Genomic DNA, 13,128 nt, shown 5'->3' with positions numbered 1-13,128 from the left:
AGAAGCTTTTCTGTGATTATTCCAGTGAAGTTAATTCCCACATAGAAACATTTATGTTGGCGTAGGATGACCGTTGCTACAGTTTATCTAGGTGCAACCAGTTCAGACTGGGGGGTGTGTGTGGGGGGGGAAAGTTGCATCTGTAGCTGAAATTAGTCTGCACACAAATGACTGAAGTGTTGTAGCTGGAATTAATCTGTGTGTAAATGACTGAAGTGCCTTCATATTTTGAAGTCAAATTCTGCAATAGGCTTTGCAGAAAATTGAGTAGATAGGACTGTTGCATTCTTCAGTAAACGGTCACATGCAAACAGATTAGACAAAACTATCTTTAAAGTGGTGGGGAAAATAATAGATTAGTTTGCTAGAAGCTACAATGTAAGAGGAATTATAAATCAATTAAAAAATCTGGGAATTATTACTTACTGATTTTATTTCATTATACATCTCATTTTCCTGTGATTTTTTTCCATACAAAAAAAAAAAAGAAAAAGAATTCAACTATTTCCCTTTTCACTCATACAATTAGTGACTGAGAAAAGCTTAGCATTTTTTAATCATTGTTTCATTTGTTTTGCATTTGACTAAACTTCCACTCTCCTCTAAACATGATTATGAGCAAATTTAAAGTATATTGACAGCCTCTTCCTACTATAGCCTGCCACCAGAATTGGACAGGGGATAATTTTTATTTCAAAATGGTAGAAAGAAGCTTTCAAATGTTCTTTCTTTCAGATATGCTACCAAGACCCTTACCAGTCTAAATTTCTATGTACCTCAAAAAGGGTAACAAAGCAGAAAGCATCACCATTTCAGATTGTCAGTGACTAAACAATAGACAGTCTGCAATATGTATACATAGTCTACTCATCACAAGAGAAAGTAAAGACAGCTGTATTTGTCAGAGTTCAAACCCACTGTAAGATCATCACAGAACAAGCAAGCAAACCTGAATTCCAAAGGTAACCTCAGCTCCTCTAAATGTTGGTGCTGTCAGCAGGGTGTCCTGGGTGGCTAAGGCTTCACTAGTGTGTATAAGAGGCATACCAAAGAAGTTTGCTTGCAGAGTTACAGTTAAAATTTTTTAACTGAAAAACATTAAAAGCAAATAACAGTAGTGGGTTGCCTAGCATTTATATGTCTCTATGAACAGACTGTATCTGTTGATACACACCATTATTCATCAGATGGCTTTTTTTTATTATTATGTATATATGCCCATCTGCATTTCTATGAAAATTTTTGTGTAGAATTTGCTTATAAACATGCAGCAGGCTGGCTAAGCAGTTATGCATCCACATTAAGTACTCCTCTACTGCTTCACGAGATACACAGAGTGTATTCTCTGCAGGCAGGTATACAAATTCATGTCTGTGGTGGGAAAGAGTTGTGAAGATTTGGGTGTTTGGCTGGTTTATGAGCAATAAAGGAGAACATCTGTCCACTGGTAAATGTAGGAGAGGTGAAATTGATATCACAGCTCTGCCAACCTTTGTAAACACACCAGAGTTTCAGAGGACGTGCTTTAAATTATTCTTCCCGAATAAAGAAATACTTTATTCTAAAATTTTCATCATTTTAATTAAGGTCTAGCCAAGACTGAAGCTTTGCTTGGTATGGGTTGGCTTTCATGTGAAGGAAGACACAGTTCTTTCTTTGGGAAGCTGCTGCAAAAGACATGTCTTACTATGCATTTTCTCACCTGAGACAAATAGCCTTCTCCATGCTAAATTGTGAGCTAGGGAAAAACCATTTAGCCAAGGAAGTGTCAGCAAAATTATTTTTCTGTTGAAAATCAGAGAAAAAAAGAGAATATTGAGAAATATTTGTTACAGATAAAAAAGTGAGGAACTCTCAGTAAATTGGGTGTCTGCGTTTTGGTCTTGGCATTCAAAGAATTCCTTTAATGCTGGCTTTCTTTTGTATTTTCAGAAAAACGTCCATTGTCAGAGGAAACAATGGTATTTGCCCATTGATAGAAGGGCTGGCCATATACTCTGAAGAAAGAGACCATGCTGAAGCATTTTTTTTTTCCCCCCTCCTTCTGAGCCTCAAAAAAGATCATCTAACATGATCCTGGGTTTAAATATCACAGATGAACTTGAATTGATTGTTTGTTTGGTTCTGCTATACTGAAGTTAGTGGCAGAGCTGACCACAGGAGGGGAACAGTGCAGGAAAATACTCCTGTGATGCAACAGAGTATTTCACACCTGTGAAATCATCTAAGAGATATCTCAGCTGAGTGAAGTTTATAAGACTCCTGAGATGATTTGACCTGTGATGGTGGGATGTTTCTGGCAAACTGCTGGAGGACTTCAGCACAGGGAACCTGGCATTTCTGCTCTGACTGATACCTGTCAAAGTCCAAAATGAACCACACTTGGATATATAACCTGAGCTTTGGTGAACCTACAGATTCTGTTGAGCCAAGAGCTGGACTCTCACGAAATGGGCATACAATAGTGGCTGTTTTCCTTGGATTTATCTTGATTTTTGGTTTCTTGAATAACTTGATTGTCCTCATCCTCTTCTGCAAATTTAAAACCCTCCGTAACCCAGTCAACATGCTCCTCCTGAACATCAGTATCAGTGACATGTTAGTGTGCATCTCGGGCACTACGCTCAGTTTTGCATCTAATATCCATGGCAAATGGATTGGAGGCGAGCATGGTTGTAGGTGGTACGGCTTTGTCAATTCGTGCTTTGGTAAGAGTCTGCTGATGATTCTCTTATTCTTTTTGACACTAGCGTGTGAAGCAACTTGATCAATGAGCTCATTGGTAAACAGAAGGATACTTTGATTGCCTTGCTATGGTCAAACACAAATGCATGATTTAGAATGTTTTGACAGAAGACTTTATGAGAGAGTAGCCTAGATCTGATAAATATTTCCTGTCATATAGCTTTCTTTGAAACAACTTGTTTTTAAGAGCTAAAAATGGCATGTAGAAAGAGGCAAGCCATTGGAAGGAGTTTTACTAAGTGTATGAACACACCTTTTTCAGGAAAATCTGTACCAGTGATGAGGTACAGACCCCTCAGTGCTGCTTCTGTCATCATCAAAGCCTCTTGAAAGTAATTCCATTCACTACATGAAATTACCCATTCCATCAATTACCTAAAGGGCCAGATAATGACAGTTTTCATCATTAGATGCTTTCTGTTCTCCCAGAAAGGAAAAGCTTTATTTAAAAATCATGTACTTGCAAATTCAATAGCAAATTGAATCCTAGGAATAGATTTGTCTAAAATGGTCGAAGCGTGCATCAAAGATGTCGTAATAAAGTGTTTAGCATTCTTTTCCTGTCCAAATAAATATTTTCCTGTGCTGCTAGGTTTAAGTGTTTTAATTGAAAATTATTTTAAATATTAAACACAGATAAAGGAAAAAGCATAGCCATAGGGCAGTTTTAATCTCTTTAAGAACTTCAAGAATTACATCACCAAGCTGTGACCCTTTCTGCATTTATTCTTTCATTAAAAAAAGATCCACTAAAGCATAAGCTGGCCCGTGGTTGCACATGAGGTGTGAATAAAAGACGCAAAGTTAAACTTCCTTGCCTCCCCTCACCTTCCCCGCTGCTCTTGGAAAACAGGTATGGAGCACTGGAGATCGAGGGTGAGGTGGTCCTGATGCTGGAGGACACACCATCTGGGGTTCTCCCTGAGGTTAAACAGCCTAAGGCAAAGCAGCCTAAGGTTAAGCAGCCTTCCCCTGTCATCAGGACCTGTTCCCTCAAAAAAACAGAGGACGGTAATTGTTATTGGTGATTCCCTTCTGAGGGGAACGGAGGGCCCTATATGTCGGCCTGACTCATCCCATAGGGAACTCTGTTGTCTGCCAGGAGCTCAAGTTAGTGATGTTACCAGTAGGCTGCCTAGACTGGTACAGCCCTCTGACTACTACCCTTTACTAGTTATGCAGTTAGGGAATGATGATGTTGCAACCAGAACTCCCAGGGCTATCAAAAATGACTTCAGGGTCCTGGGAGACCTGGTTGAGGGGTCAGGGGCACAAATAATTTTTTTGTCTATACCCTTCGTTGCAGGAGGGAATACCATAAGAAACAGATCAGCAGCTATAGTTAACAAGTGGCTTAGAGGCTGGTGCAGGCAAAAGAATTTTGGGTTTTTTGATCTTGGGAAACTTTCTACTGCACCAGGCCAGCTGGCAACAGATGGAGTAGATCTGTCCCAGAGAAGGGGAAAGGTCACAGTATATGAGAACGGCCTGTCCCCCAAAGGTAAAAAGATCCTGGGAAGGGAATTGGCAGGTCTCATCGACAGGGCTTTAAACTAGTTTCGAAGGGGGAAGAGTCTGAAACTAGTCCCCTCAGGCAAGAGTCTGGGAGCGACAAGCTAGAGTTGGAGGTGAAACCAGCAGCCCAGCTGAAGTGCATGTACAGTAATGCCCGAAGCATGGGTAACAAACAAGAGGAGCTGGAAGCCTTGTTGCAGCAGGAAAGTTATGATGTAGTTGCCATCACAGAGACGTGGTGGGATGACTCACATGACTGGAGCACTGCAATTGACGGCTACAGGCTCTTCAGGAGAGACAGGCAAGGAAGAAGGGGTGGAGAAGTGGCCCTGTACATCAGGGAGGCACTAGATGCCATTGAGCTGGAGATTATGGACGATCGGGTTGAAAGCTTGTGGGTAAGAATTAGGGGGAAGACCGGCAGGGCAGACCGCGACAGGCTGGACAGATGGGCAGAGTCCAATGGCATGAGATTTAACACATCCAAGTGCCGGGTTCTGCACATTGGCCACAACAACCCCATGCAGAGCTACAGGCTGGGGTCAGAATGGCTGGAGAGCAGCCAGGCAGAGAGGGACCTGGGGGTGCTGGTTGATGGTAGGATGAACATGAGCCTGCAGTGTGCCCAGGCGGCCAGGAGGGCCAATGGCTTCCTGGCCTGCATCAAGAACAGTGTGGCCAGCAGGAGCAGGGAGGTCATTCTGCCCCTGTACACTGCACTGGTTAGGCCACACCTCGAGTCCTGTGTCCAGTTCTGGGCCCCTCAGTTTAGGAAGGATGTTGACTTGCTGGAAGGTGTCCAGAGAAGGGCAATGAAGTTGTTGAGGGGTTTGGAACACAAGCCCTATGAGGAAAGACTGAGGGAGCTGGGATTGATTAGCCTGGAGAAGAGGAGACTCAGGGGTGACCTTATCACTCTCTACAACTACCTGAAGGGAGGTTGTAGACAGGTGGATGTTGGTCCCTTCTCCCAGGCAGCCAGCACCAGAACAAGAGGACACAGTCTCAGGCTGCACCAGGGGAGGTTTAGGTTGGATGTTAGGAAGAAGCTCTATACAGAGAGAGTGATTGCCCATTGGAATGGGCTGCCCAGGGAGGTGGTGGAGTCGCCGTCACTGGAGGTGTTCAGGAGGAGACTTGATGGGGTGCTTGGTGCCATGGGTTAGTTGTTTAGGTGGGTTGGATTGATTGATGGGTTGGACACGATGATCTTGAAGGTCTCTTCCAACCTGGTTTGGTTTATTCTAAATAAAGTTTATTCTAAATAAACTCTGTCTCACCCAGACTGAGGGACCTGACATTGCTCTACACCCTTACTTTGGCACCTCCCGGACACTGGGACAGGAGTGAGTACATTCTTGGCTCTTTGCTCACCCTGGAGTTGCAATGCATCGTGTTCAGGCACTTTGGCCCAAGAATTGATCTTATAGCACTTGATGTAGTCAGGCTGCAGGTCTAACCCCACATTTTCTACCTGAATTATAAGCTCTCACCAATTCCAGTGGTACCCTTTCCTTCCTCTAACATGTACTCAACTACCTCAGCCTAGCAGCTTCTCTTGGGAAACTGCTGTTTTGACCAAACTGAGCTTTCAGGAGTTAGGAACAAGCAAGCAAATCTGAATTCCAAAGGTAACCTCAGCTCCTCTAAATGTTGTTGGTGCTGTCAGCAGGGTGTCCTGGGTGGCTAAAGCTTCACTAGTGTGTATAACAGGCATACCAAAGAAGTTTGCTTGCAGAGTTACATTTAAAATCTTTTAACTGAAAAACATTAAAAGCAAATAACAGCAGTGGGTTGCCTAGCATTTATATGTCTCTATGAACAGACTATATCTGTTGATAAACACCATTATTCATCGGATGGCTTTTATTTGTTACTATTTTTGTGCTCCAAAGTATGCTAAAAGTGAGCTATTTTAGGTGTGTGTTGATAGCTTTTCCAGGTCTTGACAGCATCACAGACTGCACAAGGATCCATTAAACATGATAGGGTTATTTTTTCTTACAAATGGTAGACTGTGACATGAGAGAGTTAAGAGCTTTGTATTGAGACTTGCAGGTTCTATAAGTAAAAGAAGAAACAAACAGCATTTCATTCACTGTAAGTTTATTTTCCTTGTCTTCTGTTGACTTGGTAAAAATGATATAAAACTTATCAAAGTGATTCAGAAAGTCAAGAGGCAGAAAATAAAGTATTTACTGTGTCATAAACTGGTGGCTTAAGACCTCACTTACTGGTGCAGTGTAGTTACTGAGGATAAGGAAGCTTTTTGGCCAGAAAGACACCTAAGTAAGTTTTTTATGATACTTAAGTGGTTCAATTTAGTTCATAGCCTTCGGCATGATCACTGCAACTGACTTTTGAGTGGCAAAGCTGATTAGATTTATAAATATAAGTACAAAACTCATAAAGACCACAAGGCTGTATGAGACTATGGTATAAATGGAGCATGTAAGAACACAGAAATGGAAAAACTCTATAAGCTGGGAGAAGAAAATTCCTTTCTGTTTACACTTTCTTGTAGTCCTTTAGTTTGTCCTTTAGCTTGTCTTCTTTTGTGCCTCATGTCTGATTTTCGTTAAGAGGAATTGTCCTAATGTTTTAGGTGTGGAATAGAGATGTGTAGTAGGGAAGGTTGATCAGAAGTTCAACATATATGTTTGTAAGGATAACCACTTCCATATTCTTATCTGTCCCTTCTTTTTTTTCCCCTCATGGGATAGATCGTATCTCACTAGGATAAACATCAATATGGGACAGGATTTTGGATCATGTTACAATAAATTCACTAGCATCAGTAAAATGACTGGGCCTGATCCCTTCACCATCTTGCAAGTGCCGTGCAATTGCACAGCACTCATAGGATGGCCAAGGGATCAGGCCCAGCCATCAGGGATTTAGGAGGGTCAGGTCTTGCCTGACCAACCTGATCTCCTTCTATGATCAGGTGACCCACATGGTGGATGTGGTAATGGTTGTGGATGTAGTCTACCAAGGATTTCAGCAAGGCCTTTGACACTGACACCCCCAGCAGCACTCTGTGCTGGGTTAGGAACTGGCTGGATGGCCGAGCCCAGAGAGTGGTGGTGAATGGTGCCACATGCAGCTGGCAGCCAGGCACTGGTGGTGTCTCTCAAGGATCAGTGCTGGGCCCCATGTTCTTTAATATCTTTATTGATGATCTGGATGAGGAGATTGAGTCCATCATCAGTAAGTTTGCGGACAACACCAAGTTGGGAGCAGATGTTGATCTGTTAGATGGCAGAAGGACTCTGCAGAGGGACCTTGACAGGCTGGACAGATGGGCAGAGTCCAACAGCACATCTAAGTGCCAGGTTCTACACAGTGGCCACAACAACCCCATGCAGTGCTACAGGCTGGGGTCACAGTGGCTGGAGAGCGGTCAGGCAGAAAGGGACCTGGGGGTAGTGGCTGAACATGAGCCTGCAGTGTGCCCAGGCTTCCAAGAAGGCCAATGGTATCATGGCCTGTGTCAGGAAGAGTGTGGCCAGAGGAGCATTGGAATGGGCTGCCCAAGGAGGTGATGGAGTCACCATCACTGGAGGTGTTTAAGAAGAGACTTGATGGGGTGCTTTGTACCATGGTTTAGTTGATTAGATGGTGTTGGATGATGGGTTGGACGCGATGATCTTGAAGGTCTCCTCCAACCTGTTTTTTTCTATTCTATTCTAAAATTACACTCTCTTGTACCAAACAAAGGTAGGTACCTTTTCTAAAAAGGTTAATATTTTCCTATATCATGAGGAAATTTCAAGTGGGCAACTAATCTTCATGATTTGGTGAGCATTTAATGGTGATAAACCAATATTGTCAGTGCAATCTATTTTGATGTCACTTACTGGGGTATTGAGCTGTAAGTTCTTTACTGGGCACCCCTTCGCCTTCTCCAGGTATTTAAAAAACTGGACCAAAGAACCAGCACTAGGAGAATGCAATAGGCACAATGGAAAAAAATTCAGACAAAGTGCAGGTGTTTGGTTTATTTATTTGCTGCTTTCCACATCTGTTTTGTGAGTTCAAAATTTTCACAGGAGAAGTTTTAGAAGACAATAGGAAATGCAGGAGTCCATCAACAGGCATGTAATGGGGTCTTTAATAAGAGCATTAAATATCATGAGACACCCTAGGGAAATGTAAGAGCTGTTTGGTCTTTATGTAGGGGAGCATTAGGGATGGAGCTACAGGACAAACAGCATGGGACAATCACAACAGAAAAGATTTTATCAGGATGCTTGTGTATGTTTTCCAGCTATGTGAAGTAGGTCATTGCAGTGGAAACTGCACATGTTGCTGAGCAGGGGAAATGGATGAATTTGCTATACTCCCATTACCCACCTCTTAGCCATGGTATGGCAGCCTCATGGTTATATATTCAAGCAAAAATGGAAAAGGACACAGGGACAGCACACATTTTCCCAGCTGAACTCTGAGTAAACTCTGTAAACAAGCTGAAATAAGGACCGTTACATATATAATGAAATAATTAAACATTAGATTTTCATTTAGGGAAAATACAATATTTAGTAAGACAGATAGACAGAGACACAAAGTAATATGCCATCCTAAGAAGAAATTTGTCATGTAACATGGCTATCTCACATGTAATCTCTCCAGTGCTTCATCAAACACTTAAAATCTCTGGATAGATGAAAATTTTCAGAAATATTAGATTTTTTCCCTGAGGTATTAGCATCACTGTAGACTTTCCAGGCATGTAGGAAAGGCAGAACTTGGGCTCAGGTGATGTCTGGAGTTAATTTTCATAACTGTTACTTTATACCATGCCCTATAGGATTAAGTATTATATAGATTAATACATATAGGAAAGATGAAGCAGTCTCTTGTGGCAATGCCAGCAACAAGCAGTGTGAGCAATCTGGCAGTGCAGGCCTAGAGCCTGACATGGTGGTAGGCCATGCTCAGCAGAAGTGCAGAGCCAGCTAGCAGTTTAGCAAAACAATGCTGTGCCTGCAGCATGTAACTAAAACAGGGCACTGGTAGCTACAAACACAGAAAGTTATCTTGGGACAACAGGACATGCACCTGCATCAACAAACCTTGTGTGTTGTTAGTAGTTGGACCAATAATCTATAATAGTGCAATGTGTGGTCACTCATAGGGAACCAATGAAGCCATGCCAACGAGGCACTCCGAGTTTATATAAGTTGTAGAAGTTCCCTTGCTACGCACTTCTGCCTTTCCTTTCCCTTCTTCTTCTATGCTTTACTTTACTGTGCTATACTCACACCATAGGCCTGCAATACTGGAACAATAAAGGAACAATACTCAATCATATTGGTCAGCTGTATTGACTCCAATCTCCATCATCAATAGTCTCTGGCTCAGGAAATACAACACTAGAATCTAATGTTGGAAAGGATATTTTTGTGACAGGTGAACTCAATTCATGTTTTCAGGTCTTTGCTGGTTGTTCCCTCAACCTTCATAGTAGTTTAAATACCTGGCAGTTTGCCTCAGAAGTCAATTCCAATATTTCTTTAAAAAAAATAAGAAATTAGAAAATCAGATTGGTGTTGTGAACACCAAATGAACATCACTATGCAAAGGGACACAGGGATGCCTATGCTATCTGAAAGCTATGTGATTCCAGGCAGAGTTTTCCTGCACATTGTCCTGTCTGTCCTCAGCACAGGAGAGGGGCACATTCTTAAAGCTGCTGTTGTGGCTGAAGGAAGGCATGTGTATGCATCTTTATGCCTGTTGATAAACTAAGGTCCAATCTAAATGAAGACTTTAAAACTAATCTTTTTAGAAGCTCCATAGTACTCAACTATGTGAGTGGATAATCTCTTCAGTCACATTAAAGCAGTTATTGATTCATTCCCTTGTGAACTGCTAAAGAATCATAGAATCAACAACAAGGTTGGAAAAGATCTCAAAGATCATCAAGTCCAACCTGTCACCCCATTCCCTTCACCCCATTCCCTTCACCCCTCTCGGGACCACTCCATTCCCTTCACCCCACTCTTGGGACCACCCCATTCCCTTCATCCCACTCTTGGGACCACCCCATTCCCTTCACCATTCACCCTGCCAGCAAAGCTTTATCTGAAACTAAAGCTGCCCTTCTTCCTCAGAAACAGTGTCTCTGGTCCTTCCCTTTTCAGGGTGAATGCATGTGCAAATACACACACACACACATACCCCTGCATCTGCTTGTTCCCCCCAGGACTTCCTGGTTGAGCAATAAGAGTCACTTAAAGAACACATCGAGAAGCAGAGCCACTCTGTTTTTTGGTGTTGGTTTTTTTTTAAAGTTCATTGTCTTGTGACCTTAAATAGATAATTTTCTTCTTAATCTTTTACCTCGATTTCATATTCTGTGGCTTAGACTCGCACCACTAAACTGGGGTACTTAGAGTATAGAATTCTAACACATGGGAAATGTTTGCCCCATACAAGGGTGAAGCCTCAAGTTACTCAGAGGTGGTGTTCTCCTCTCTCATCTTGAAGTGGTCCAGTCAGTAATACCTCCAATCAAGGTCAGCTGGGAACCACCTTTAAAACTACTGTGTTGTAATAATGTTGGACTTCATCAGTCTTCATGCTTCACCAGAAGGTTCCTTGTGTTAGTCATTAGCATCAGGCTCAATTGCTCTGTATGATTTTCAGCTAACAGTCTTCCCAAAATGTGGAAAAAGTATGTTAATCTTCCTGTTTCTGCTTTCTTAAACCCATTTCACAGATGAGTGCCAGGGTATTGGAAGTGTGATTTCATCCTGTGTTCAGGTACCAACTTCTCACAGGTAATCAGTGATAGAACAAGAGGGAACGGCCTCAAGCTGTGACTGGGTAGGTTTAGACTGGACATGATGAAAAATGTTTTCATGGAAAGAGTGGTCAGGCATTGGGATGTGCTGCCCAGGGAGCTGGTTGAGTCACCAACCCTGGATGTGTTTAAAGGTCATTTGGATGTGGTGCTTGGGGATATGGTTTAGGGGTGAACACTAACATCTTTGTATTGTGGCTGCTATGCTTTCAGTTTATCCTTGGGATGAACTGCACTTTTTTTACGTATAGTCCACAGTAATTTTTTTGAGGCAGACATTCACTATGTGCTACTTTTCTGCTATTATTTTTTCAATTGTTTTTTATTCAGTTTCTGTTTTCCCCCCCTTTCCTGTTATTCTATTGTTTCCTGTGTTTGCACTCATGCAATCCAGAGCAGAAATAGTAGATAAATAAGCATCAAAATGAACAGGCTTAGGATGAGTCAATAGATTAATTTAATGCTGAATTATTTTGTTAGACATTTATAACAATAGAAATTTGTTTAGGACTGTGACTGTTTGAGGCTGTCCCTTTAAGGAAGGGGACATTGTGGTGGAATGTTTGTAAACGAAAGACGGATCTAAACTAATTTCATTGGTAGATTGGGGGGAAGCACCTTTTGAACTGGGAGTACAGAAGTTTTCTGGTCAGTTCTTTTTTTTCCTTCCTTGCGGCAGCTTGCAGCTTTCTGGGCTTTCAGCCAAACTGACCTTGAAACTGATAAACTGCAAGGCCTGTATTAACTGCTTTCCAATTAACAACTGTTTTTTTTCCTCTCTCTTTCTAACCCTCTCTGGGGAAAAGGGGAGAGAAGGGGGATACAGGGGTGGGGAACCCCCCTCAGTAGAGGAGGGAACTCTCATTTCTGTGTTACTTTGTTGTATATTTCTGTATATATTGTAAATACTGTAAATTCTGTATATATTTCCCTGCATTCCCTAAATTGCTTTGTAAATATACAGCACACACTCCTTTGCTAATCCGGCTGTGTGATTTTCTTTCCCTTCCAATTTTTTTTTCTTCCTTCCCTTTACTTACAGAGGGGAGAGAAGGCCCCGGCCTTTCCCCCAACCCTACGACAAGGACCAAATAGCTACCATGAAAAAAGGGTAGCAAAACCAGACTTGGTTGTGAAAATTTTACATAAACAATAGTTGATCGTTGTTAAGAATCAACAACATTGTAAAACTTGGCTTAGGTCAGGACTCTAACAATTTTTGAGATTCAAACTCATTAGTTAATTCACATATGTTGTGTTCTATTGTTTGATATTGTAAGTGCTATCCAAGCCTAGCACAGACCTCTGAGATTGTACTGAAATAGCACACTGACATCTGGCAAAATTTGCCTTGAGATGATAAATAGTACAAATTTTACAAAAGCATAGATAATCTCCTTTAACTTGTCCTTATGACAATTTTAGAATACACAATCATTCCATACTTTTGGGTCTGCATTGGATGTAATTCTTAAGAGCATATGCACCCTGAAGCATTATAGTTTGCTCAGTTTACAGTTTGTAGGTAATTTCTGTTCTGCATTCAGGCTGTTTATGAAGTTATTGAGAAACATCTTTACACTGGCAGGTTTAATCACCCTAGTGAAATTATGCAAGCTGCTACAGTGCTATGCAGCAGGCAGCACAAAGCAGAGTATCCTGGAGCAGATATCTCATGTGATGGCTGGGAGCACTGCCTTCCCTTCCTGTCCAGTGAGGGAGTGAGCACCACAACTGAAGGCTGATGGCGATCCCTGTGGCTGAGCCATCTGCCTCAATGTGAGACTAGCAGGAATTAATCAGAAACAGTTTTAGGATAGGAACTAATACTGTAGGGATGAGGAGTTACAAATTCTGCATCTTAATGAAAGGGCGGAGTATCTACATGGTATTTGGTATGTCTTATGTACATGTTCTCTATGCTGACACTGACGCACAGAGCAGCTGTTCTCCATATGAGTCTGAGAAGCAAATCCCAGTGGTTTCTTTTTATTTGTCCAAACTGCCAAATTTTGCTCTGGTTTTGGTCTACTCAGTTTTCAGACAGAGTGTGTGGC

The 13,128-nt window shown here is 41.9% G+C and overlaps 1 protein-coding gene across 1 annotated transcript in view; it reads left to right on the top strand.

Moving 5' to 3' along the window:
- The first annotated feature begins 1,987 nt into the window (after nt 1-1,987).
- The window catches only part of LOC137440899 (pinopsin-like), a 102,438-nt gene continuing 91,297 nt past the window's right edge, over nt 1,988-13,128 (top strand). The window contains exon 1 of the mRNA XM_068137655.1: nt 1,988-2,708. Within this exon, the coding sequence (XP_067993756.1) occupies nt 2,372-2,708 (337 nt within the window). The 5' untranslated portion in view covers nt 1,988-2,371. The remainder of the gene's footprint in view (nt 2,709-13,128) is intronic.

This window comes from Melanerpes formicivorus, unplaced genomic scaffold, assembly GCF_026170545.1.
Source record: "Melanerpes formicivorus ecotype bairdi unplaced genomic scaffold, bMelFor1.0.p_v2 SCAF_1, whole genome shotgun sequence".
Lineage (NCBI taxonomy): Eukaryota > Metazoa > Chordata > Aves > Piciformes > Picidae > Melanerpes > Melanerpes formicivorus.
This window is presented reverse-complemented; position numbering and strand designations above follow the sequence as displayed.